The sequence below is a fragment of the Semicossyphus pulcher genome, unplaced genomic scaffold (assembly GCF_022749685.1).
Source record: "Semicossyphus pulcher isolate SPU_LCO1_2020_fin unplaced genomic scaffold, fSemPul1.0.p SCAF_13, whole genome shotgun sequence".
Taxonomy (NCBI): Eukaryota; Metazoa; Chordata; class Actinopteri; order Labriformes; family Labridae; genus Semicossyphus; species Semicossyphus pulcher.
The window spans coordinates 9,615,467-9,639,565 of NW_027211637.1; the positions used below are offsets into that span (position 1 = coordinate 9,615,467).

The 24,099-nt window shown below is 42.1% G+C and overlaps 1 protein-coding gene across 1 annotated transcript in view; it reads left to right on the top strand.

The window, feature by feature from the left end:
• bsna (bassoon presynaptic cytomatrix protein a) overlaps positions 1-24,099 on the top strand; it is a 124,336-nt gene that overhangs the window by 70,407 nt on the left and 29,830 nt on the right. Inside the window, exons 3-7 of the mRNA XM_069660300.1 lie at positions 9,622-10,071; positions 14,466-19,802; positions 21,206-21,376; positions 21,692-21,948; positions 22,104-23,034. Of these exons, the coding sequence (XP_069516401.1) occupies positions 9,622-10,071; positions 14,466-19,802; positions 21,206-21,376; positions 21,692-21,948; positions 22,104-23,034 (7,146 nt within the window). The remainder of the gene's footprint in view (positions 1-9,621; positions 10,072-14,465; positions 19,803-21,205; positions 21,377-21,691; positions 21,949-22,103; positions 23,035-24,099) is intronic.

The window sequence follows — 24,099 nt, forward strand, 5'->3', positions numbered from 1 at the left end:
AAAAGTAAAAGACAGTCTCCAGTAAATGAACTAAGTTGATATAAGAATAGCGTCAATGTGTAAGCCAACTGTTCCTAAAACCTAAATGTCATTATTATAGAATTTGGTGGAGCTACGCAAGTTCACAATTCCCCTGCTGCATGTGTGTCTGCTTACCTAAGCTAGCCTTAAACCGATCTTTCTCTTGTACAGACAAAAATTATTATTTCAACAAACATATTACCATTACTGGGCTGCATGGTGATGCAGTGGTTAGCGCTGTCGCCGCACAGCTAGAAGGTTCCTGATTTGAATCCCATTTCGGACATAGGGGGCCTTTCTGTGTGGAGTTTGCATGTTCTCCCGGTGCACGCGTGGGCTCCCTCTGGGTACTCCAGCTTCCTCCCGCAGTCCAAAGACATGCTTATTAGGTTAGTTAGTGACAGTGACTGTATATATAGATGGACGACCCGTCTCCATCTGCTCTCATTGTACGAAACTGAAGCCAAAATAGCCCCCCTTGCAATAGTGATGTCATTTGGGAGAGATTGGCGGGTGGAGCTGCCGTTGCCATTTCCGCTAACCAAAACACACTCTAGAATTACTGAAAACATCCCGCACATCTGCGTATTTAACAGCAGAACAGCTTCTTTGTGTTGGTCTGAAGCAGACGTTCATAGATATGGGAACTTCAATGACTACAATGTTAGTGTTAGTGTAAGTAACGTCTCCTCTAGCCGATCCTCCTCCACTCTGCTTATGTGGAACAGATTAGCTGCAGGAGCCATATTTGTCAACAGAGCTGTCAATCATCCTTTTTACAGCATCAAATAACTAATTAAAAATAAACTAAATCAGCATGATAACAACCAATTATAATGACAGAAACCATGTTTGAGTGTATTTTGATTTTATAGTTTGACACATGTCCCATCTGTTACTGTGACATGGAGGAGGCGGGCTTTATGACCTATACTGCAGCCAGTCACCAGTGGGCGCTCAAAATGTTTTGGCTTCACTTTGAGGGAGCTGTCATGTCGTCCATCTTTTTAAACAGTCTGTGGGTGACTCTAAATTGCCCGTGGGTGTGAATGTGAGCATGAAAAGTTGTCTGTCTCTGTGATTGACAGGCGACCAGTCCAGGCTGTACGCCGCCTCTCACCCATTGACAGCTGGGATAGGCTCCAGCCCCCCATGACCCTAAACATGACCCTGAAATCTTTGCAATAACTAAATAAACAGATGCAGACTATCAGAGGCTCTTTAAAGGGTTAACCTAATAAATCTGATAATAAATCTGACAGTCATACTTTAAAATGAGATCCTCTGACACAGAGCGTGTGCGGAGAAAAGAGGTGGGCAGATCTCCCTAATCTTGGTCTCACATCTCCTCTGTGAAGAATGGCTGGTCTGCCGGCCGGAGACAGAAAATAGGTGGGCAGTGATAGAGGTGACAGTGTAATGTGGGCAAGAAAACATAATGTGTAAACATTAACACATAAACACACACATATACAGCCTTGCACCTACGCCTCTGTCTTTCACACAGCAGGGTTACATAATTAAAGAGGCTCCACAGAGGAGATTGAAAATATCTGCATGGAAATGAATCCTGTTCAGGTTACATAACCCAGAAGAAGATTCTCCTCTTCTTCTACTCTTTGTGTCGGTCCTCTCTTCACTTCTACTGCCTCTTCTCTACTCATCTCCCCATCCCCCATTATTCTGCCACTAGCTTCACTTCTGCACCTTTCCTTGTCTCCTCTTATTTATCTCTTTCTTATTCTCTTCCTTTACTGGTTTCCACTCCCATAATTCTTCCCTTCCCATCTCTCCTCCTCCTCCTCTATACTTCCTTCCTCTCTTTAATTTATTTCTCTATTTCCTCCCCTTCTACTTGTCCTCCTCCTCCTTTAATTCATCCTGTCCTCCTCAAGCTTGATTTCTCTTTGTTATCCTCTCCTTCACCTCCTACCTGCTCTCTTTGCTCTCCTTTAAATTCTTCACTTCCTTTGACATGTACCTTTTCTCCTACTTATATTGCCTCTTCTTCCTTATTTTATTTCCCTCTGCCCTTCTTATTCTCTGTGCCCCTGACACTCTTCCTTTCAACTGTGAAAAATGGTGTTAGATTAAATCCTGCACCTTTAATCCTGCCAGTGTGTGTGTGTGTGTGTGTGTGTGTGTGTGTGTGTGCCTTTTCATCCTAACATGTCACTGCCTTCATACAATAACTTCACCAGTGTGTCCTCATAGTATGTGTGAAGTGTGTGTCTGCATTGTCTGTGGTAAGTGAATATGTGCACAGGTAAAATGTCCTGCAGCAATTGCAGTTGAGAAATTGAAAAACAGAATCAAACTGATTGTAAACATCAGTTACTGGTCGTATATAACATAGCTGATAACAAGGGGCGGCTGTGGCTCAGTGGTAGAGTCGGTTGGTTCAATCCCTGTCTGCTACAGTCTACGTGTTTAAGTGTCCTTGGGCAAGACACCGAGCCCTTAATTGCTCCTGAAGGCATATCTATCATGTGTGACTGAATGTGCATGGATGTGCGTAGATACTGAATGGAGATTGGCACTTAGGCTTTTGCATCAGTGTGTGAATGTAACAATCTTAACCCAAGGAGACTCAAATGCAGAGGAAAAATCCAGAACACAAAAATCAAGTTGGCAGGAAAACTTCTTTACTGAAACGTTCTTTGGTCATACACAGAAAATCAGTCAGCGAGGGCAGAACAATCCAAGAGGGGCAATCCACAAAAAACAAAATCCAAAAATCCAAACAAGGTTAAAAACCGGGCAAGCAAACACAAGGGAATCAAGGCTGGAAAACATGAACACACGAGGGTGACAATGACAATCTGGCAGAGGTTGGCTGGACAAATTACCAATGAGACACAGGTGTAGGGAAAAACTGGCGGGAAACTGAACAAAGGCAGGAAGTAACACTAGACATAATACACAAGCACCAGGATACAAAATAAAACAGGAAGTGAACACAGAACAAATTAAAACAAACAGGTTACACAGATCATTACAGTGAAAGGGTGAATGTGACATGCAGTGTAAAAGTGCTTTGAGTGGCCTGAAGACTAGAAAAGTGCTACAGTTCTTTCACCATTTCACTATGAACATGTTCAATTTCTTAGTAAAATAAATCACAAATAAACAGTGTACAAACATAATACAGGATACATGACATACAATAAAAGGCATGAAATAACAAGGTATATGTGACTAAATATGACATTATTTTATTATCAATACCAATCTATAAATGTATTAGTAGAATTTTGCTTTCAAAGCAAGTCTACTTCAGCAGGAAAAGTGCCGTAGCATCAGATGCTGTTGTGGGGAGCAAAAGGAGGAGCGCAGGAGGAGTTAGAGAGAAACAGAAGAAAGGAGTGGAAAGTGTCCCAATGGACAGAAGTAGAGAGAGGAAACAAAACTGTTAAGGGGCGAAGAGGTAGGAATTAAGATGCAGACAGTGAATAGGAGTAAGTAGTTCTGAAAACAGCAGAAAGGGGAGTTTACGTAGAAGAGCTCCAGTAAAATCTGCTCTTTGTTGTGAGTGAACTCACGTACAATGACAGAAATGATGCAACCCGTGCAGTGAACGGTGAAACCTCACACAATGTTGGGTTCAAGAGTGTGGGTGTAGAAATAATTAGCAAGTCAGGAAACCAGGCTGCAATCACAAGAGAGAGTGGAAGAAATGATGATGTGGAATAGAATGGAAAATAAATAGAAGTAGGCTCAGTGTTAGATTTGTAGGAGTAGCATTTTGCAAAAAAGATTTAAAATATTTCACTTGTTTATCCCACTTTAACACACTATTCATTATCACTACACATTCTTTCATGTGAGTGCCCTGCTGAGTGCCATGGCAGTTTTTCAGAGGAAGTGCACAGCTCAGCAGATTCTGCAGCAACGTTTTGAGCTACTGATAGGCTTAGTCGGGCATCAATCATTACCCGTGTGCACTCTGATTGGCTCATCAGAGTGTTTGACCCTGGGTTAAGAGGTATTGCTGCAGCAAAGTTTCAGGTTGATTAACGTTGAGGTTGTTGTGGTGGTGATGATAAAGATGAAGCACGGCTTGATGGCGAGTGGTGAAGTAGTGTAGTGCTGTGGCTTGAGGTAGCTGCTACTAGGTGATATGAGGATACTGATATTCGAATACTGTAGTAGTTAAGGACGTTGACCTTTTATCTGTACAGTTATTTTGCTAGAAAGTAGGTCATTGCCTCTTTTCTTCAAGTTCTTCCTCCTTTTTCTCTCTTTGCTCTCTTCTGCTCCAACTCCTAGCCAATTACTGCAGTCTCAGCAGGGAGCTACATTACTAGAGGCTGATCTGTATTACTATGTGTGTGTGTGTGTGTGTGTGTGTGTGTGTGTGTGTGGTGTCACTCACTCTCCTCATTTCTCCTCTTGTCCGCCCAGTGGGCTTCTCGTCTCCCCTTCCCTCCTCTTCTTCCTCCCTCTGCTTGTCATCTCTCTCTCCTTCTGGTTAGCCTTCAGCTACGCAGGCCTCCTCCATTTTGCGTTGCTGTGAACCGTGTGACTTCATGTGTGTGTGTGCTAGTGCGAGTATGAGTGCATGTGTGATGCAGCAGAGTGCAGCCTAAAGCAGCAGCCAGTGCTAGGGAAGTGTGCGCTCGAGCAGAACAGTGGCATTCTGGGTAAAAATAGCCTACACTCTGTTGGAGGGAGAGAAAAGGAGACGAAGAGAGTGACAGGGAGGGAGAAGAGAGGGAGGGTACGAGCTGAGAGGGAGGGGAAAGATGGAAGTTTAGTGATCATGTAGTGCAGAAATGAAGAGAGAAACTGCTGGTGTGAATGTGTGAAAAGTAAAACTGATTTGAACAGACGGAAAGACAGAAGTAGAGCCACTTTGGCACAGGAGAAGAGTTCTGCTGAGTATTTAAATGGAAGAAGTTAGATTTATTTTACATGCAGAAATCTGAGGAGTGATGAGATAATATCTTAATCCCCCCCCACAGCCGAAGCCTGCAGGTGGATGCTGGGGTGGTTGGTGGGGCTTACATAGACCGCCAAATTGGGAGGAAGTGTTTGTCAGGTGATTGTGGAGAATGACGCATGTCAAGTGTGAAATCAGTGCAGCTCGAGTTGCCTGCCTGAACTAGCTCGCAGGGCGTCGCTCCATGAGTTATGATATGGTAAATCATATACAACAACAAAAATGCTGTTTAAACTCATCAAGCATGTAAAACAAAACCGTATAAAGGTTCTTTGTTAGCTGCATTAGCCTCATGGTCAGTCCATTTCTTTCACCCAGATCGAAATATCTCAGATCTCAGTAACTGGAAGGAATGAAATTCTTAGTTCCAAGAGATTCAATTTCACTGACTACTTTTTATAAATGTATATATACATATACAGTATTTGATCTATCTAACTGATATCTCCTGTGTTGTGCACTACAGTAGAAAATGTGACAACATTCATCAACACATCAAAAAGCATGTCAGAGTATTATAATATTCATTCATTCAGCCTTTATTTAAAGCTCCTGTGAGGAGTTTTTCACTGGTTATGAAACAGACTGAAATTAATTCTGATTACTCATTATGACCTACAAAAACAAACCAGACCAACAGCGACAAGACTGATTATCTATATAGTTATTTTTAATGCCTGAAACAGCTGGCAGGGGGTAGGTGTCACACACAGCGATTAACTGTACGCTGCCTTTGTTCACATTTTCCAGGGGCAATAATTTGAAGTGAGTGATACATATGACTGTTAAAGAAAGCCGGATGAGATGTTTTGTTAAAAACCACCACTTAAGAATGTACAGGTCAAAATCAACATAGAGATAAGAGGTACGGCTTTATTCACAGGGGACGCCAAAAGTGACACAAACCGAAACAAGACATCATTGACTCGTTTTACATTCATGGGCAGGGTACTGTGTAATCATGTTTCATAATTGATCTAAGGTAACAATTGTTTTGTGTTTTAATGTGTGTAGCACAAAAGGTAAAGGATATTCTCTCTATATATAATTTTCCTTTTCTGCATTAAATGACAAATCCCAAAACTTTGACTCTGATCAGTGGGAGCAATAAGCAAATTTCATTGCACGACTTAATTGCACTCATTAATTGCAAAGTGAAAGAAATATACAATTGTTCGTGCTGCTAGCTTTGTCATCAAATTTTTTTCTTAATTTGTAGGTTTCCCTAAAGCTGGGCACAGGTTTACGTGGGTCTGAAATCATTGAATGACATTTAAAAGTGCACAAACATACACGCGTAAAGTAGATGTAGTAGGGTAGGAATACAAAGAAAATCAGAGTCAGAGAGAAATCAAGCCAAAACATAAGGATCCCTACAAATGATGGAGTTCCACTATAGGCCAAATATGACAAATAATTCTCCATCATTGATGAGTAATAGGACGGCCTCTCTTGGGCCGAGGGGTAAAATTGCAGTTGAACACAGTGGTCAGTTATTTGCACATATTTGTCATGAATCAAATCCAGCGGTGGAAGAAATATGGTGAATAGATGTGCAGTGAAATGTCAGAGGAGATGGACGAGTTGAAGACAGGAAAAGAGCAATAAGAAAACAGAAGAGCCGGAAGATAGAATAAAAAGACAATGCAATACAATAAAATGTGAGGCTAAATGGATTTTGAAAGGACAGACAGGATGAAAGAGAAGAAAGATGGAGGAGGAGGAGAGAGAGAGAGAGAGAGACAGTCTGGATGCAGAGGAAGGAGGATTGGAGTTTTTTAGGTAACGTTATTGACAGGAGGAGAGAGGGCAGGATTGTTTGTGCTATGATGGTGCATGGATGGGATACTCTGCAGGACAATGCGCACACTCAAGCACACACACACACACACACACACACACACACACACACACAGAAAGTATTATATGATAGCTATAGGAACAGTTTTGACCTATTTTACTTCAAAGTGTGATGTATGCTAAAGCGTCATTGAGCTGTGTCAGCTAATTTGTTGAATGATGGAGTACTGCACAGAACTATACGAACACACACGCACAGACACACACACACACACAAACACACACATACACACACACACACACACACACACACACACACACACACACACACACACACACATACACACACACACATACACACACACACACACACACACACACACATACACACACACACACACACACACACACACACACATACACGCACACACACACACACACACACACACATAGACACACACACCACACCGCAATATTAAGGATCTTTCAAGTGTATAATGAGATACAAATTCCCATCAGTATTATGCACTTCATATACTGTAAGTGTTGAACCAGGGTCTTCATTTTGATAAATTAGCTGCCTGAAAGAAGTACAGGCTATTTCAGCATCATGTCTCACATTGCAAACTACCTACTAAACAACTGTCATGAGTTATTCTTGTTTAGTTTTGCATTTAACTTTTCCTTGTTCAGAGGTCACTTGTGTATCTCGTGTTGATCCACTTCCTGTCTTTGTGTGTTTTCCCGCTTGTTTGATTATGCCCCGCCCATAGTGTTTGCACCTGCTCCTTCATTGTCTCATCTGTGCTTGATTAGCCTCACCTCCCCAGTGTATTCAGTCTTCCCCTGTCTCTGTGCCAGTTTGTCTTTGTCCATCTTCGTAAAACCTTTCATGAAACCTTTGTCTACCTCATCAACCCTGATCCTAGTTTCCTCGTGGTTCCTTGTGTGTTTCACATATTGCTGTTGTATTTTTCCATTAGGATTATTTATTTAGTTAATTTTGATTGTCTGCATCTGGGTCCTCTATCTTATTGTTTTACCTAAATGTGACAACAAGGCTTTGAAGAGCCAATATGCCATCCTAAATGCTATACATTTGTCAGTGTTTTGGCTGACTTTGATGTCCAGCTGTTTTTATCAAGCTGATTCTACGGAGGAAAAAATGTGGCTGGCTGAGGCTGATTGGTTTGCAATGCATCCTGGAATATGTAGGCACTGCATGCTTTCTCTTTCTGTACTGCGTCAAGCAACTCAATTTCTCAACATTGAAAGGACATCCTCATTAAACCTGGTGAAATTCCCCTCTTAACCAGGGGCGGATCCAGAGGGGTTGCAAGGAGTGGCATGGGCCACCCTGAAATCTGATTGGCTACCCCAAGTGCCACCCCAAAATCCTTACCTATAATTGGGTATTTGCCTATTTGTCAGAGACAGGACTTATGTTGAAATCAACTATTTGGGCTGTGTTGCAACAGTCTGCGAGTAGCTTCCTTTGCATTTCAATGTGGCACATTTCCTTTATTACTTTAAATTTTGACTCTGGTCATTCATCCTTTTTAATCCTTAAAGAATTAAGCTTAGAAGAAAGGGTTAATTAAATGCTTCTCATTAATTTCATGCCACCCCTGCAAAAGTCCGTGCCCCGGTTGGGCCACCCCAGTCAAAGTAGTCTGAATCCGCCCCTGCCCTTAACTATGCACTATGATGATGATTGAAACTTTTGAAAGCTGTTGGGAGTCAGAAAGCGGCTTGATGAGTTTTGTGAAGAAAGATAGAGACAGGATTTGATGAGTGGATGTATAAAATAGAGAAAAATAGTCACATTTTGAGTCAGTTATTCGTTACATTTTAGGCCAAAATAGTAGTATTAACCTAGATTAAAAGAGAGGGTAAACAGAAAATGTAAAGAGGAGTAAGAGAGATAATGAATGTTGAATATTGCAAATATAGAATGAAATAAGAGATAACATTTATTTTTAAAACTAAAAGCTCTCTTCTACTGTCTCTCTGTTCCTTCCCCTGTGGCTTTTCTTGTTTACCCTTCCCAGAGATCACCTGTCAATCACACGCCGTTGGTTTTGCAGTGACACATCTATAGTTTGTAAAGTTTTTGTGTACAGAACTCTTTCCCAGACATGGCTGATGTTCATGCTTTGTCAGTTTGGTTCTGCTTATTTTCTTTTAAAACATTAAGAACATTGTTTTACTCACAGCTCTGTTCACACCAGCAAATGGAAAAAAACGTAGAGGCAAAAGATAGAATGAATGTGTGGTCTCATTTTGTTGTCAGCCTCGAAGAGTGTGAAGTGAGTGGAGCTGATGTGATGAAAAATGATGTAGCTGTCAATGTGACTGCCTTTTAGGAAGTACGTCAGCTTAGCTCAGCCTGCTGCAGCTCTAACAACTCTGTCTGGAAATAAGATTTCCAGTGTATAAAGTACTTGTGTTTGTGTGTATTTGTGCAGATGTCCCTGCACTCTGCTGTTTAGGTGAAATCCACATGTTTAATTATGAGAATATAAATCAGTGCATTTCACCATCAATCTTACTTATCCACACACACTCTCTCTCACATAGCAACACACACTGACTTGAGAAGTGCCATTTACTGTTTAGCGTTTATAACCATCTCTTGACTTTTGAAGTCCATATGTAAAACACAGTTTTCAAAGCATATGAACCAAAAAGGAAGGTTTTGAAATTTGGGAGGCTAGAATAAAAGTGAGCGTGTCTTCAAATATGTTTTCATGACCACATTAGAGCAGGAAACTACTGTAAAGACAAAACATTTATGTATAATTATGTAAAGCAGGCTGGTTATCATTAACATATTTTTTGTCCCTTTTGTGTTCCAGAAAAAAGAGTGGTTATGTCTAAACTGCCAGACCCAGCGGCTGATGTCTGGAGGCGGTCTTGACGAGCCTCCACTTCCTGTTCCCCATTCGTCTCCAAAGCACCAGCCAATGGGCTCGCCCCGTCACCAGGCGCCAACCAGTCAGCAAAGCCCTCTCCACAAACCCAGTCAGCAGGGCCCCAAAGGTGCTCAGCCCCAGACGCAGAAACCACAAGCAGGAACTGGTGTTAGTGGACCCTTTGCTCCAGCTGCTGCCAAACAACCAACGGACATTAAGACCACCACACCATCGACAGTACCAACCACAGAGACCCAGAAACAGCAGAAACCCACAGAGGAGAAACCCAAGACCGAGCCTGAGACCCAAACTTCCAAAGACATCAAACCCTCCCAGAAGAAAGGAGAGCAGATCACACCGATCAAGGATATTAAGAAGTCCAGGCACTATGATGTAAGTCTGATTCTTTTTGTAACACTGCTTTATACCAGTATGCTACTCTGTATGTTAAGCTTTGGAAAAGAACCAAAAGTGAACCAATAAGATAATGCAAAGATGCAATGATAGAAAAAGGGAATGTTCTGGTTATACCATAGAGCAACATACAGGCCTATGTGACAAAAATGGCTATTGTTGTTTGACCTTGACCTGCATATGTATATGTATAACTGCATATGTATGCAGTTGAAGTTTTAAGTGTAATGCATGGCTTTTTCATCATGGTCATGCATCACTTTCAAGCTATTTTTTCCCCATCAAGCTTAATGTAACACCTGCTCTTGTTCAGGACCATATATGTGCAGTTGCGGTTTAAAGAATATTGCCATGCTGGACTTCAAAACTCCTCAGAGTCTTCACAACCAACATATACGTAAAAAGTAAATGATAACAAGGCTGTATTACAGATGATACTTACGCTTACGTCCCAGCCTATTTTAACTGAAGTACCTGTTAAAGCTTAACACAAAGCTGGCCAGATGTTGTGCAGTTGGCTGGTCAAAGGCAGGATCGAATGTGATAGCTTACTTTAGAGTTTGGAGGTCAAAGGTCCCGCTCCACTTTTAACCTAGGCCCTGCTGCACTAGCTTTCCTAACTGAAATTTATTTTCAAATTTATGGGGGGAATTTTTAGATATTCTTTGTAAAATAAGGAATAGTTCACTGGTTTGTTATATTTAGAAAAAATAAAAAGAATGAAACTATACCACGTTTATTTAGTTAGCAGTCCCCAGTCTTTTAGGAGTTGTTATTACTGTAACCTGACTTAAAACAATTTCTAGGCTACTGCTGTGTCAACCAACGCTTGATGCCATTTTTCTGTGTTGCTATTTTTCAAAAAGTAGCTAGCTAGCTATGTAAGAAGATTGTGTCTCCATTCTTCATTGTGCCGACTGAACTACAACTGGAATCTCCCATCAGGTGTAAAAGCTCTTAGTTGAGAATGTATGGCCGCGCCGATTTAAATTCATAGTGATACAACATTGATTATGTTACCACGTCACTAGGGAAGATTTTTACTTTCTTACATCTCAACGGATCCTTCCATCAATCAGCAACCTCTAAACACATTATATACTGTAGGTTTCCTCTAATTTCAATGGTTTGAATGTTGTGTGTTTTAGGTAAATGAATGACAGGAGGCCATTCATGCTGGCTTATATTACATATTTGTAATGACTTCTGCTCACAGATAGATGCTTGTAAGGCTTCATAAAGGTCCCTTTAAAAAGAGCTTTGAGACTTGATTCATTTAAAAGTAGGTTTGCAATCTATTTCTTTTTCTCACAACACAGTGACTAAATGTAACAACAAACCAAACTTCCACGTTCGTGACATAGACATATTTAGTTTTTGTTTTGGACACAAATTTCCTATTATTTTCCAATAAATATTCAAAAACTTTTCCTGCATGCTGAGCTGCTGCCTGCTGTTATGATCTTAAATGTAATCTTGTTTTGAAACTTGTCACTGATCCATGAAATACTTTCAAGCTGTTAAACTGCTTACCAACTTACTTTAAATGTTCCTTTTCTAAAAACCAAAACATTTTTTGGCTTGTCTTGTACAACATTTCTTTGTGTAACATTGCCCATGTTACATAAAGATACGTATATCAACCAAGTAAAAGTAATGTATTGTATGTAACGCACTGGGCATTGCACATGACAAAATCTCTGCCACTGAGAGTTGTGGTACCTGCAGTAAGATTTTCTATGGAGCCTATTTATTGAATATTAGTTGAGCCAGTAACTTTCTCCATAGTGCCCGATGTCCATGGCTGTTGCATGTCAATATTTCCCTCCTCACAGAATGATGAGGCTGCAAGTAGCAGCAAGGCTTTCATGGACTACCTTGGGAAGGAAGAAAGACTGAGACAGAAACACAGAGAGAGCAAAATAATGCCTTTTTTTACTTAAAGGCAGCCATCGTTCCTGCTGAAATATTTATAAAGATTTCCTGCTTTGGGCCTTTTCAAAGGCAGAGCAGACCTTCTTCATTTAAGCGGCTGCTGTGAATTCAAAGTGCTGAGAGGTCAAAATAAAGTCTCCTCTGAAGTATTGGAACCATCATAAGGTGTATTGTAAAAAAGACTTCCATAACATTTTTCTATTTTGTATTCTTTCCTCCATCCCTCTTTCGTTTACCAGGTTAGTCCCTTTGTGATTATGATTTGGCATGCTATTAATGGTACTTGAAGACCGAGCCATTGATGAATTAGTTTTGACAAATATGTATGTTCCATTTATGTTAACACCACAATCTTACTTTACGTTCATCATCCCAAAAAATAATAATTTTTCTTAAATATTCTTGGTGTCTTTCCCTTAAAACCACAGTTTGACTAACTTCTATCATCAATGGCTCAAAAAAACTGGTTAACAAACCTAACAACCATTAGATACTTCATGATAACTGTGTGATTATGTCCTTTGTCTTGATGCTGTCATTTATTGTATTATCTTAGATTTACATCATGATTAAATCAGACCATACATCCTATGATCAGGATTTATTGCCTAATTATAATTGATCTTCATTACATTTTACATTTGATTTGTAAGTTCATTAAAGGTATGTATTTAGGCAGAAATAATCTGATGAGTTATATGCTTTATTCAGTTTTGGAACTAGGAAGGGCTAATCAATGCATTGTGTACATTTAGTATATGTGGCTGTTCAGCATGGCATGTATTATTCTACATCCTTGAAGTAAAACTAATCTAGTAAAATTACAAACTAGTAATCCTTACATGATATTAGTATAAAGTAAACAAAACACACCTTTTCTCATAACAGAAAGATCATTCACACATACAATGTGAATCCCCAAAGGAAATAACAGTAGACTGTAAGATAAAGGTGGATGAAGCCAACATGGTGTCACCCATTAGCCATTTTGGAACAGAGGGTGGATCTAGGTAGTACCAAGGGGTTAGAAAACATGAAATTATACTACAATTTAACTCACCTGACAACTGGAACACAGACTTCTTTTATGGTCTTTTAGTACAATTCATCACACAGCAAAACATTTCATCAAGTTGTTTTTTTTAAGGAACCAACACCACAAAGACAGCCAAAATGCTCAGTAAGTGGGATTAGCTGAGGTAACACTTAGCAGAACAGCCTGCAGCACCCACATTTCAGTCAAAGTGACCGTTCCCTTTAATATGCATTACTTTAAGTAATGCGTACTAACAGTTGAGTTTTATAAAAATTAAAATACAGTTGTCATGAATGGGGAAAAATGGGGTTGTTTAATTCTGCTGTCAAGTTGGGTAATTTAATTTGGGCCACTTTGGGGATTGACTCACTTTTGGAGCTGCCATGGCTTTATTTTACAGCCCTGGAGGTCGCTGCTTAGAATAACTTGCTTGTCTACAAGTGAGCAGTGGTAATAGACCCCAGTCCTTGCTGCGTAGTCTTGGTTTATGGATGTGCATTTTCGATAATTTACCCTTCAAACACCATCACCTTTTGGCAATTCAAAGTAGTATCAATTACTTCATTTACAGTGAATGACTCCATGACACATAACTTAGTCCTCAGTCAAGGATCATATTGGAATGGGAATGTATAGCGAGTAACAAATACATCAAACTAGTTACCATGACTGACTTCATGCATGCTCGTAGCATGTAAGGTTCATCTTCATCTGTCACCAACAGCATTATTGCTTCTAAACAACACTGGCTAATATTCAACTGAATTGCTGAAGAATATCTGACAAGTTTCTTCATTTTGCTTTTAAAATCTTGTTGACCTTTTGTTTTTTTTAACACCATACCATACTGAAGCAGCATAAGGATTAGACAGTTGTTGCACCTGTTCCAATCAAATCGATCAACTGGCATGATTAACACTGGGGCTAACTTCTACTTGAGATGATGTATCCATTGAAAGGGGGGTTGTAGTGAGTCAAAGCCATTAGAGCTTTATGTCTCCAAGCAACTTTCTTTATTAAGAAAGAATATGCAGGGCCTTACATAATTGCATATTCAGGGTATAGGGCAGGCCGGTACTGAATTTTAGGGTTATTTCTTATAGTTTCTTTTACTGATATAACCACAATATCTTGAATGGCAAAGGCCACAATAAATGATGTGTGGTTTTTCACATATATATTAAGTTGTTTATGACAGATATTAAATATAGACACAACAGATTTATAGTTGTATGTATATTGAAATCATACGTATTAAAATATATGCGATATTAAATTGCATACATACTGCATACTGTCAGCATACAAATCTTTCTAACACTTTCTATACATATTGACTTTAATAATAAATCCAGTTTCCCAAAATCTAATGCATTTTCTTTCTTTCTCTTTCTCTCTATAGGATACAAAAAACAACAGCACCCATGACTTGTCACGCAGTCCTCAGAGCCTCAGTGACACTGGCTACTCATCTGATGGCATCTCTAGCTCCCACAGTGAAATCACAGGTCTTATCCAAGAAGAGGAAATGAAGCTGAGTGAAAGAGGGATCAGTGGGCGGGGTTCACCACCAAGCCCTTCTGAAATCACAAAGCTAGAAAGCTCTATGAGACCTTTGCTGGAGAAGAGCCTTTCTGAGGAGAAAGTGGAAAGAAGGGGGAGGAAACACAGAGACAGAGACTTGGATGACAGAGGAAAGCGCCCACGCTCCCTGTCAATCCCACCTGATGAATACGACTCTGACGAGGAACTAGAAGATATAGTAGAGGAAGAAGAGGATGGGGGAGACTGGGAAAGTAAACGGAAGCAGGGGAAGGAGGAAAAGAAGGAAAAGAAAAAGAAGGAAAAAGAGGCAGAGCCCACAGAAATGACAGATGAGGAGTTTATGAGGAGGCAAATAATGGAGATGAGTGCTGATGAAGAAAATGAAGAGGAGGAGGAGATGGAGGAAGAGGATGATGAAGAAGATGAAGGATATGGCTACCAGAAATCCAAGAAAAGCCACCATAAGCACATATCTGACTCAGGGAAAGAGAAGAGACGTCTTCAGCATCACTCCAGCAGTTTTGAGGAGGAAACTAAGAGCTCTACTGATGTTTATAAAGGTTCAGTAGAGGAGGGGGAGGAAGATGTGATGGCATCCCAGGGAGGACTGAGGCGCTTCAAAACCATTGAACTTAATAACACTAATAGCTATAGCCGAGACATGGATTTGAGCAGTGAAAACGACCTCAGTCTTGATAGGGAACCAGAGTTAGAGATGGAAAGTCTGACAGGATCTCCCGAGGAGCGTTCTCGAGGTGACTACTCCTCCACCCTGCCAGCAACTTCATCCTCATATGGCTCAGGCCAGTCACCTACTTCCATCTCATCAATGGAGGAGGACAGTGACAGTAGTCCTAGTAGGAGGCAAAGGCTGGAAGAGGCCAAGCAACAGCGAAAAGCCCGTCACCGCTCCCATGGCCCTCTCCTTCCCACCATTGAAGACTCTTCAGAAGAAGATGAGTTAAGGGAGGAAGAGGAACTTCTGAGAGAGCAGGAGAAGATGAGGGAGGTGGAACAGCAAAGAATAAGGAGCACAGCACGGAAGACCAAGAGGGATAAGGAAGAGCTAAGAGCTCAGAGACGCAGAGAGAGGTCCAAGACACCACCGAGCAATCTCTCACCTATTGAAGATGCTTCTCCAACCGAAGAGCTGAGACAAGCTGCAGAAATGGAAGAGCTCCATCGGTCTTCTGCTTCAGAATATTCCCCTCAGAGTCTGGACTCAGAGGCTGAAGGATACGAGTCCAAACTTTACAAATCAGGTAGTGAGTATAACCTGCCTACCTTTATGTCTCTTTACTCACCAATAGAGAAATCTTCAACAACAACAACCACCACAGCACCATCTTCAACTTCCAAACCGCTGAAGAGTGCTGAGGAGGTATATGAGGAGATGATGAGGAAGGCAGAGATGCTTCAAAAACAACAGAAACAACAGCAGCAACAGCAGCAACACGGAAGACATGGGCAGTATTACGAGGAGGACGTTAATGGACAAGGTTATGAGGACGAGTATGAATATGAACAAGATCAAACAGAATATGACAATGGGGCAGCAGAGACAGAAACAGATATTTATGAGGAGATCCGCCAAACATCCCAGAATATCACCAAGATGCAGCAGGCCACCGATGAACAAGTAGAGATTGAGATTGAGAGCTCCTACCCAGACAAACAGCTCCTAGACACAGGCTCAGCCTTTGCTAAGCTTCTAGAACAAAGCAATGCTCTTCTAACTCCAGGAACCAGCCCAACCCAGATCTCAGCTCCTGTGTCCTTTGCTGAGACTGGAGGACGAATTCCTGATGTAAGGGTAACACAGCACTTCTCTGCAAAGGATGGGCACAAAGACAGGATTAAAACCCAAGCAGGAAAGAATGGAATAACTCCAACAGTTGCTGCCACAACCATTGCAGCTTATGGAGTTTATGCAAGAGATGCAGTGACTATTTCTCAGACTAGCTCAAGCCACACTATGACATCTACTCAGTCTGGTATTTATGGCAGACACACAGCAAGCCCTGCTACATCCTCAGCTACAGTCTCAAGTGTATGCAGCAAGATTGCAGAGATTACCCAGGCCTACAGTCAAAGAGAAGTGATCACAAGAAGGGTAGGGGAGACCAGGGGTGTCCAAGTGCGAGACAGTTCAACATCTTCCACTGAACGGATTATTGAGCCACGTTCTCCTAAGTATACTACTTATTATAGAAGTACAAGCCCTCCTCTTTCTCCATCACCACCGCCACAAAGCCCCACCCGTTCACCCTCCAGAAGGGCTACAGCCGAGTTCTCTACACAGACTTTCAGTTCAGCACTACGAATGGAGTCAGCTGGCTCTGGGCCTACATCTCCAGTGATGGCTCAGGGAACCCAAACATCACAGCGATCAGTTACCCCAAGGATCTATCGACAGCAGTCTTCACAGGATGCCCCATACTCGCCACCTCCAAGCCCTGCAAGGCCAATGACAGTCAACACTGCTACTTCTCCCCTGTCTTCGCCTACCCGATTTAGTCGCCAATCAACATTTGACACTTACTCCCCATGTGGCAGCCCTCCAGACACACCACCTTATCAACAATCTCCCACACAAAGCTTCTACAGAACACAACGAATTGAGAAGGTAAATGTGGGAACAAGTATGGTCACCACAGCAAGTACTTACACCAGGGGGTCATTGTCAATGGATAACATCTCCCTCTGCCGAATATCTACAGTCCCTGGCACTTCAAGGGTAGAACAGGGACATATGATTCAAGGTGGAAGTGTTGTAGACCTCAGAACAGCCACCAAAGCAGCTCCTATTATCATGACTGACCAGGGAATGGATCTCACCTCCTTGGCCACTGAAAGCAGGAAATACCATGGTGGAGCAGAGGGTAGCAGATACTCAACAATTGTTCAGCCACTGATTATGAACCTAAACACACAAGAGACCACCACACCGACCACCGTGAGTGTCACTGTGGCTGCTTCAATGTTCATGACCCAGCACAAACAGCCAATGGTCTATGGTGATCCTAATCAAAACCGAGTGGATCTAGGTCAGGGCATAGGTTCAGCTGTGTGTCTTTCTCAGAACAAACCACCAATTTCACCTCCAACTGACCCATCGATACCAAAAATTGATGCCAAACTGGAAGACCTCAGTGTCCAGCAGAGAGAACTACAAAAACAACAAGAGAAACTGCAGAAGCAACAAGAGCTCCTTGAACAGCAGCTGCATCAGCATCATCAGATGCAACACCATCAGCAACAGGCATCTGCTTTGGCTAGGTACAGCCTTACTGGCCAGATCCCACCTTTACTGAAAAAAGACTTGATGGTCAGCCAGACAAGCACTGCTCCAGCTGTGGTCAGTGCTGTATCACCAGTCATTAACCCTGAGCTGTATGGCACTGGTCCCATTGAGCTGAAAGGGAAGCCTAGTCCCCCCGGTTTAATGTCTGGAGGGAAATCACCACATAGTATGGTGGTACAGATGGATGGAGGGCCAGAGCAGCCCAGGGCAGTGACTCAGCTGGTAAAGGTAGAAGAAGGACAGGATGCTATGGATCTAACAGGAGGCCAAATCAAACCTGACAACCAACCCGCTTGCTGTGATGTTGTTTACCGACTTCCATTTGGTGGAAGCTGTGTCGGTGGTTCTGAGAAAGAGGGTATTAGGCCTCCATCTGCCCCACCCCTTACCTACGAGTCTGACCAAGAGTATCCAATGGATGGACGTAAGGCCTACATATTACCTTTCCCTGGTAGGCTACAGTCTTCTATGTCTGATACAAACCTAGCTGAAGCTGGGCTTCAGTCCTATCATTCTAAACTAGAACCACACTTCCAAGCCCCAGGAGAACTCGCCATGGATCTAACTGGAATGAAGCATGGCTATGGAGGGTACATGGGGATGCAGTATGGTTCCTATACAGATTTACGACATGGAGGAGACATCACAGCCCAAACGCTGCCGATAAGGAGATATAATTCCTTGTCTAACATCAGTTCAGACTATGGCTACTCTGCTCGTGACCTTGCAAGTTTTCAAGAAGCTAACTTGGCTCAGTACAGTGCTACAACTGCCAGGGAGATTAGCAGAATGTGTGCTGCACTCAATTCCATGGATCGGTATGGAAGCAACCCAGATTTAATGCAGTTTGGCAGTCTTGGAAGAGGAACTGGGCCTGGGGCTGCCAGATTTGCAGCAGGTCTTGGCATGAGACAAAACCTTCTCTTTGGACTAGATGGGAAGCCAATCTCCCACAGTCAAGCACTAACCAACCTCATTAATGCTAGACAGGCCAGTCTCAGAGCGATGTACCCGGCTGCTATTAGATCTTCTGATGGGATGATCTACTCCACCATTCAGACCCCCATTGCTTCTACACTTCCCATCACAACTCAGCCTGCCTCTGTTCTTCGCCCCCTACTGAGGGGGGTCTACAGGCCATACCCCTCTGCAAACATGACACCTGTGCCCCTATCTAGTCTTAGCAGACTACCAATGAGCCCCAGAATGCCCTTATCTGGACAAGCTCCAGTCTCTTACCCAGCACCAGGTCTTCTCCAAACAACATCGACTACTGCCATTACTGCTGCTGCTGCAACAACTTTTGCCCCATTGGGGGCCCCAGTATCTGTTTCCATGACAAGTAGCAGCTCTATAGTGCAGGATGAACCTGTATACCTTGGTAAAGGTGCATCAGTGACCTCCTCGTCAGCAGCTGTCTCTTCAGTACAAGGAACAGTTGTCATCCCAATGGATCCACAGCAGCAGCCAATAAACTTGTCCCAGGCACATCTGAACAGTCAACAGGTTGCAGCTGCCCAGCAGTCACAACAGCCTCCTCCAGCAGCTCATGGATACCCACCCTTAGCTCCATCACACACTCATGGCTACGCTCAGCCTCCAGCAGGCCCGTCTGCCCCTACAGGTGGCTTGCCTATTCCAGGAGGACTTCCTCCCTTCCCTCCACCAGGTGCCATACACAAGGAGGGTGAAACCGAAGCAGAGAGGCTGCATCGTCAGCAGGAGCAGCTCCTGCAGATGGAGAGGGAGCGTGTGGAGCTTGAGAAACTCCGGCAATTGCGCCTGCAGGAGGAGCTTGAAAGGGAAAGGATAGAGCTGAAGATGCACAGAGAGAAGGAGCAGATGCTGGTGCAGAGAGAGTTACATGAGCTGCAGAACATCAAGGAACAGGTAGAGGGAGAACAAGAGGCAGAATAAATAGTCGGATAGTTGGTGTCTTCTTTGATGTTTTCTTGTTATTGACTTTGCTTTGGATATTTGTTTGTGTGTTTTGTGGTGTTGTTACTTGTGAAGTATATCTTTTAGTTATAATACTTTGATATAATTCAAAATGCTTTTGCTGTTTTATTGTCATGTCTTTGATGTGTAATTCATATGTAGGCCAGCTTAGTATCTAATTCCTGAAATGTTTAATTTATATAGTATGTGCATGTCTTTCAATGCATGTCTACTATCAACTCCTTAAAAAATGTAACAAGCTGCCATAGTTTTATTGAAGATTTTTGGTGAGCAACACATTAAAACATTTTTTATTTAATACCCCTTTAGAACATTGTTACATAATGTTAAAAGAAATGTTCATCCATGTTACAAAAATAGTTCTATAGTCTGCATGCTATGTTAATCACTTTCCTGGACATTCCCTATATGAAGTCTGCATGAACATGCCTGTAGTATGTATGTGTGATAGAAACCGATGCTCAGATTTTCTTTGTAAAGTGGTTACATGTCCCATTTGTTGGTCTAATTAATATTCCAGAGAAAAATGGAAAGTTGTTTCATATTCCATTTGTTGGTCTGATGTATATGCAAAAGCAAAATGGATCCCTTGATGTTGTTAATATTTAAAAACCAATGGCAAGATCACACAATTTAATACTTTTCACAGCTTATAATTGCCTTGTGAAAGAGATAACAGAAGGGCTAACATGACAACTTTCTTCTTTTTTGGTAGAACAAGCAGTTGAAAATCTTTCAAGTTAACTCTGTTAAACAGGTGTGGAAGCCTTCCTTAATGAGAATGAGCTAGAGATGGAATGTTTAATATGCATCTCATAACCTATAGTATGACTAAAGACCCTAACTCCTTATTTGCATCAGCCTGTCATTTGCACAACAAAGAAAATGAATTAAATATTTTCTTATGAGCATTGTATGACTGGCAACAGCAAGTACTAGCAGATGCTGCACTTCATTTATGTTGCGCTTCCATTCTTGTTTTTTTGCAATATATAAACGTTTGAATAACTTGGAACCATTTTCAAAACTAACCCATTAGCAATGAATAACTTCATTTCACCATCAGTATCAGGAATCTTTTGATTTGCATTTTATTAACCAGTTGTACCAGAGGTCAAAACTAAGTCTTACTTACTAGCTCTCTCTTTCTCTACTTAACTCTGTCATTTATATTTCTTTGTTTGATCGTTTATTCTACTGTCATTCTGTCCATTCTGTCTGTCTTTCATCTATACCTTATGCATTGCTTCTTCTTACTTTTTGTTTTGTCCTCTCTCTCTTTTTGTTGGCAACATGTGCCTCTTTCTTCTCCCCTTTCCACCAACAATTTTCAGGTTCTACAGCAGCAGCAAAATGAGCGTGAGAAACAACTTGTTCTTCAGAGGGAGCAGCTGGCCCAGCAGAAGTCCCAGCTTGACCAGATCCAGTCCTTACAGCATCAGCTCCAGCAGCAGCTTGTAGAGCAGAAGAGACAGAAAACAGCTGCAGCAGCACACAGCATACAGGTGAGGGGGGTTAGAAACGCAGTTAGATGGCTTTTTAGTGATGCGAGTTAACGTTGATGTTGAAGGCTTTAAATCTTGGGCAGAGGTGGCAAGAAATGTTAGCCGCAGACAGTGCAAAAATACAGAACAAGCACGGCACAATACTTATTTCAGCCTTCATGAGACATGTCTTTACATAGCTGACCTGATGGCACGGAATTACCCCATGCCTACCTATCTCTGCAGACTTCAAGTTGTGTACTGCCCCTTACTGTTTTTCTACATTATGTTCTCTAAGCATAATTGATCTGAATGTTTTTGTCTTTTTTTCTCCAGCTCGATATGAATGGACAGCCCCTGCACCCCTACACCGACTCTCAGATAGGCTCTCGATCCCTCCCTAACTCCTCATCAGAGATGTGTTTGAGGAGCCAGGAAGAGCATATGGAGACCAGGAGTAACATGAGAAAACATAGCTCAATGACTAGGCTGAGCAGGGACAGCTTGGACGGAGACACTGTTGTGTTTTATGGCTCCCCACGCAGGATTGTGGACAGCTGTGTGCAGACGGACGATGAAGATGGAGAGGAGAGGTAGAGAAGTGTGTATGTTGGTGGATGAAGTGACCTGGTCAACAGATAGACGTATGTGGGTGTAGGATGATGTGGTATAAAAGTATTCTTTTGCTGGTGCCCTGTATGTTTGTTTCTTTCCTTATTGATTTCTTACTCTCTTTATTCACCACCAGGTACATGATGCGTCATCGCACCAGAAGGCGTGGTCGCAGTGTTGACTGCTCTGTCCAGACAGATGATGATGAGGACAAGGCTGAGACAGGGCAGCCAGTTCGCCGTAGACGTTCCCGTTTCTCACGACACTCTGAGTCCAGTGCAGCTAACATCAGCACCACCACCACCACAGGAGCTACTGATACCAAAACTGACGGTCCTAAGATGGTATCCTCCAGTATCGCCATCCAGACCATCAGGGAAATGTCTTGCCAGACAGAAGTGGAGCACCTAGGAAGGGTTTCCCCCGCAATCCATGTGACATTACCAGACCCAAACAAAGTAGAGATTGTGCACTACATCTCTGGTCCTGAGCGGACCCAAAAAGGACAGTCTCTAGCTTGCCAAACTGACCCTGAAGCCCAGTCACAGGTTATTGTAGCCCCTCAGCTCAGTATACCAACCACAGTCAGTCCATATTCTTCCTCTACCAGTAGCGGAACACAACAATCCGGTTCTGACCTTCTGACCCAGCAACGCCAGCAGCAGCACATCGCAGCAAATGCAGCCAAGTTTGAGCGACGCCGTCCTGACCCGCTCGACATTAACTACCAGCCTCACAACCACCTCCACAACGAGTCCATCTCCAGCATCATTCGGCAGCAGCAGACCACCCCTAAATCCCCGCAAGTCCTCTACTCTCCTGTCTCTCCGGTGTCCCCTCACCGCCTCCTGGAAAATTCTCTGTCCAGTGAGAGGCTGAACAAGGCCCATGTCACACCTCAGCAGAAGTCCTATACAGCTGAGTCTCCGCAGCGACACCCTTCCGTGCCCCGACCCATCAAGAGCACCCAAAGGTCCATGTCAGACCCCAAGCCCCTCAGCCCCACAACAGATGAGCACACTAAGGCCAGGCTGTCCCTCTATCAACAGCAAGCGCTCCAGAGCCAGGTAAAGTCACTCAAACTATGCTGCCACATGCATTTGCACACATTGAGAGATATGTAGAATATCAGAGTCTGAAGCAATTAAAATCGATTCAGGGCATAGTCTAGATAAATAAAGACAACATGATACATGTTGTAATCAAGTTGGAGCAGAGTGTATTTTTGTTTATTATCAACTCTGACAGATAAGCAGCTGTGAAATATCATGTAATGAATCTCAGAAAAATTTACCCCCAAGTTCAGTTAAAAATCACTTAAGCACCCAAGCAGGATGTTTTCCAAAAACATCTCTTCGATGTGCCAACCAGCAATAACCACGATTATTCAGTCACTGCAGTAATTTAGCTGGATGGCTATTTTAAACATAAATCAATCAATCAATCAATTTTTATTTATATAGCACCAGATCATAACCAAAGTTATCTCGAGACACTATACAAAAAATACAGGTCTAGACCGTACTCTTTTCTATATTATTTAGAGAGAGGCCCAACATGAATCCACCATGAGCAGTGCTTAGCAACACTTGGCAACAGCAAGGAAAAACTTCCTTTAAAGATGATGAACTGTAATTGTAACAAAAGACTAAAGTACATCAGTGGATGTGCAGTACAGCTTCACATCAAAGGCCAAAATGCTTGGTTCCAAATCAGTGCTCATATCTAAAAAAATAAATAAATGTGTAGACCAAGAAATACCTTGTAAATGATTGAAATCCAAACTGTTATGGATTATGTCTGAAATAAGGTTTTCAGGTAAAAAAGGAAAAGAGTTATCCCAGCTGTCTATATTAAAGACATTTTGGTTTGGACAGAATTAACATCCATCAAAGTACCAATCACATTGGACATTTTACTTTCTTTCCCTATCTTTATGGTAATGTGATTAATGTTGTCTAATGCCTCAGTCCACGAGAGGTCATTTATCTTCAGGGTCTCCTGCAGTAACCCATTCAATAAAACAATGCACAATTGATTAACCAATCAGAAAAAATAATAATTAGTTAATTAGATTTTTACTTCCTAACACAGGGTCCCAGTACAAGTTCTTGTTAATTAATTTGCTATCG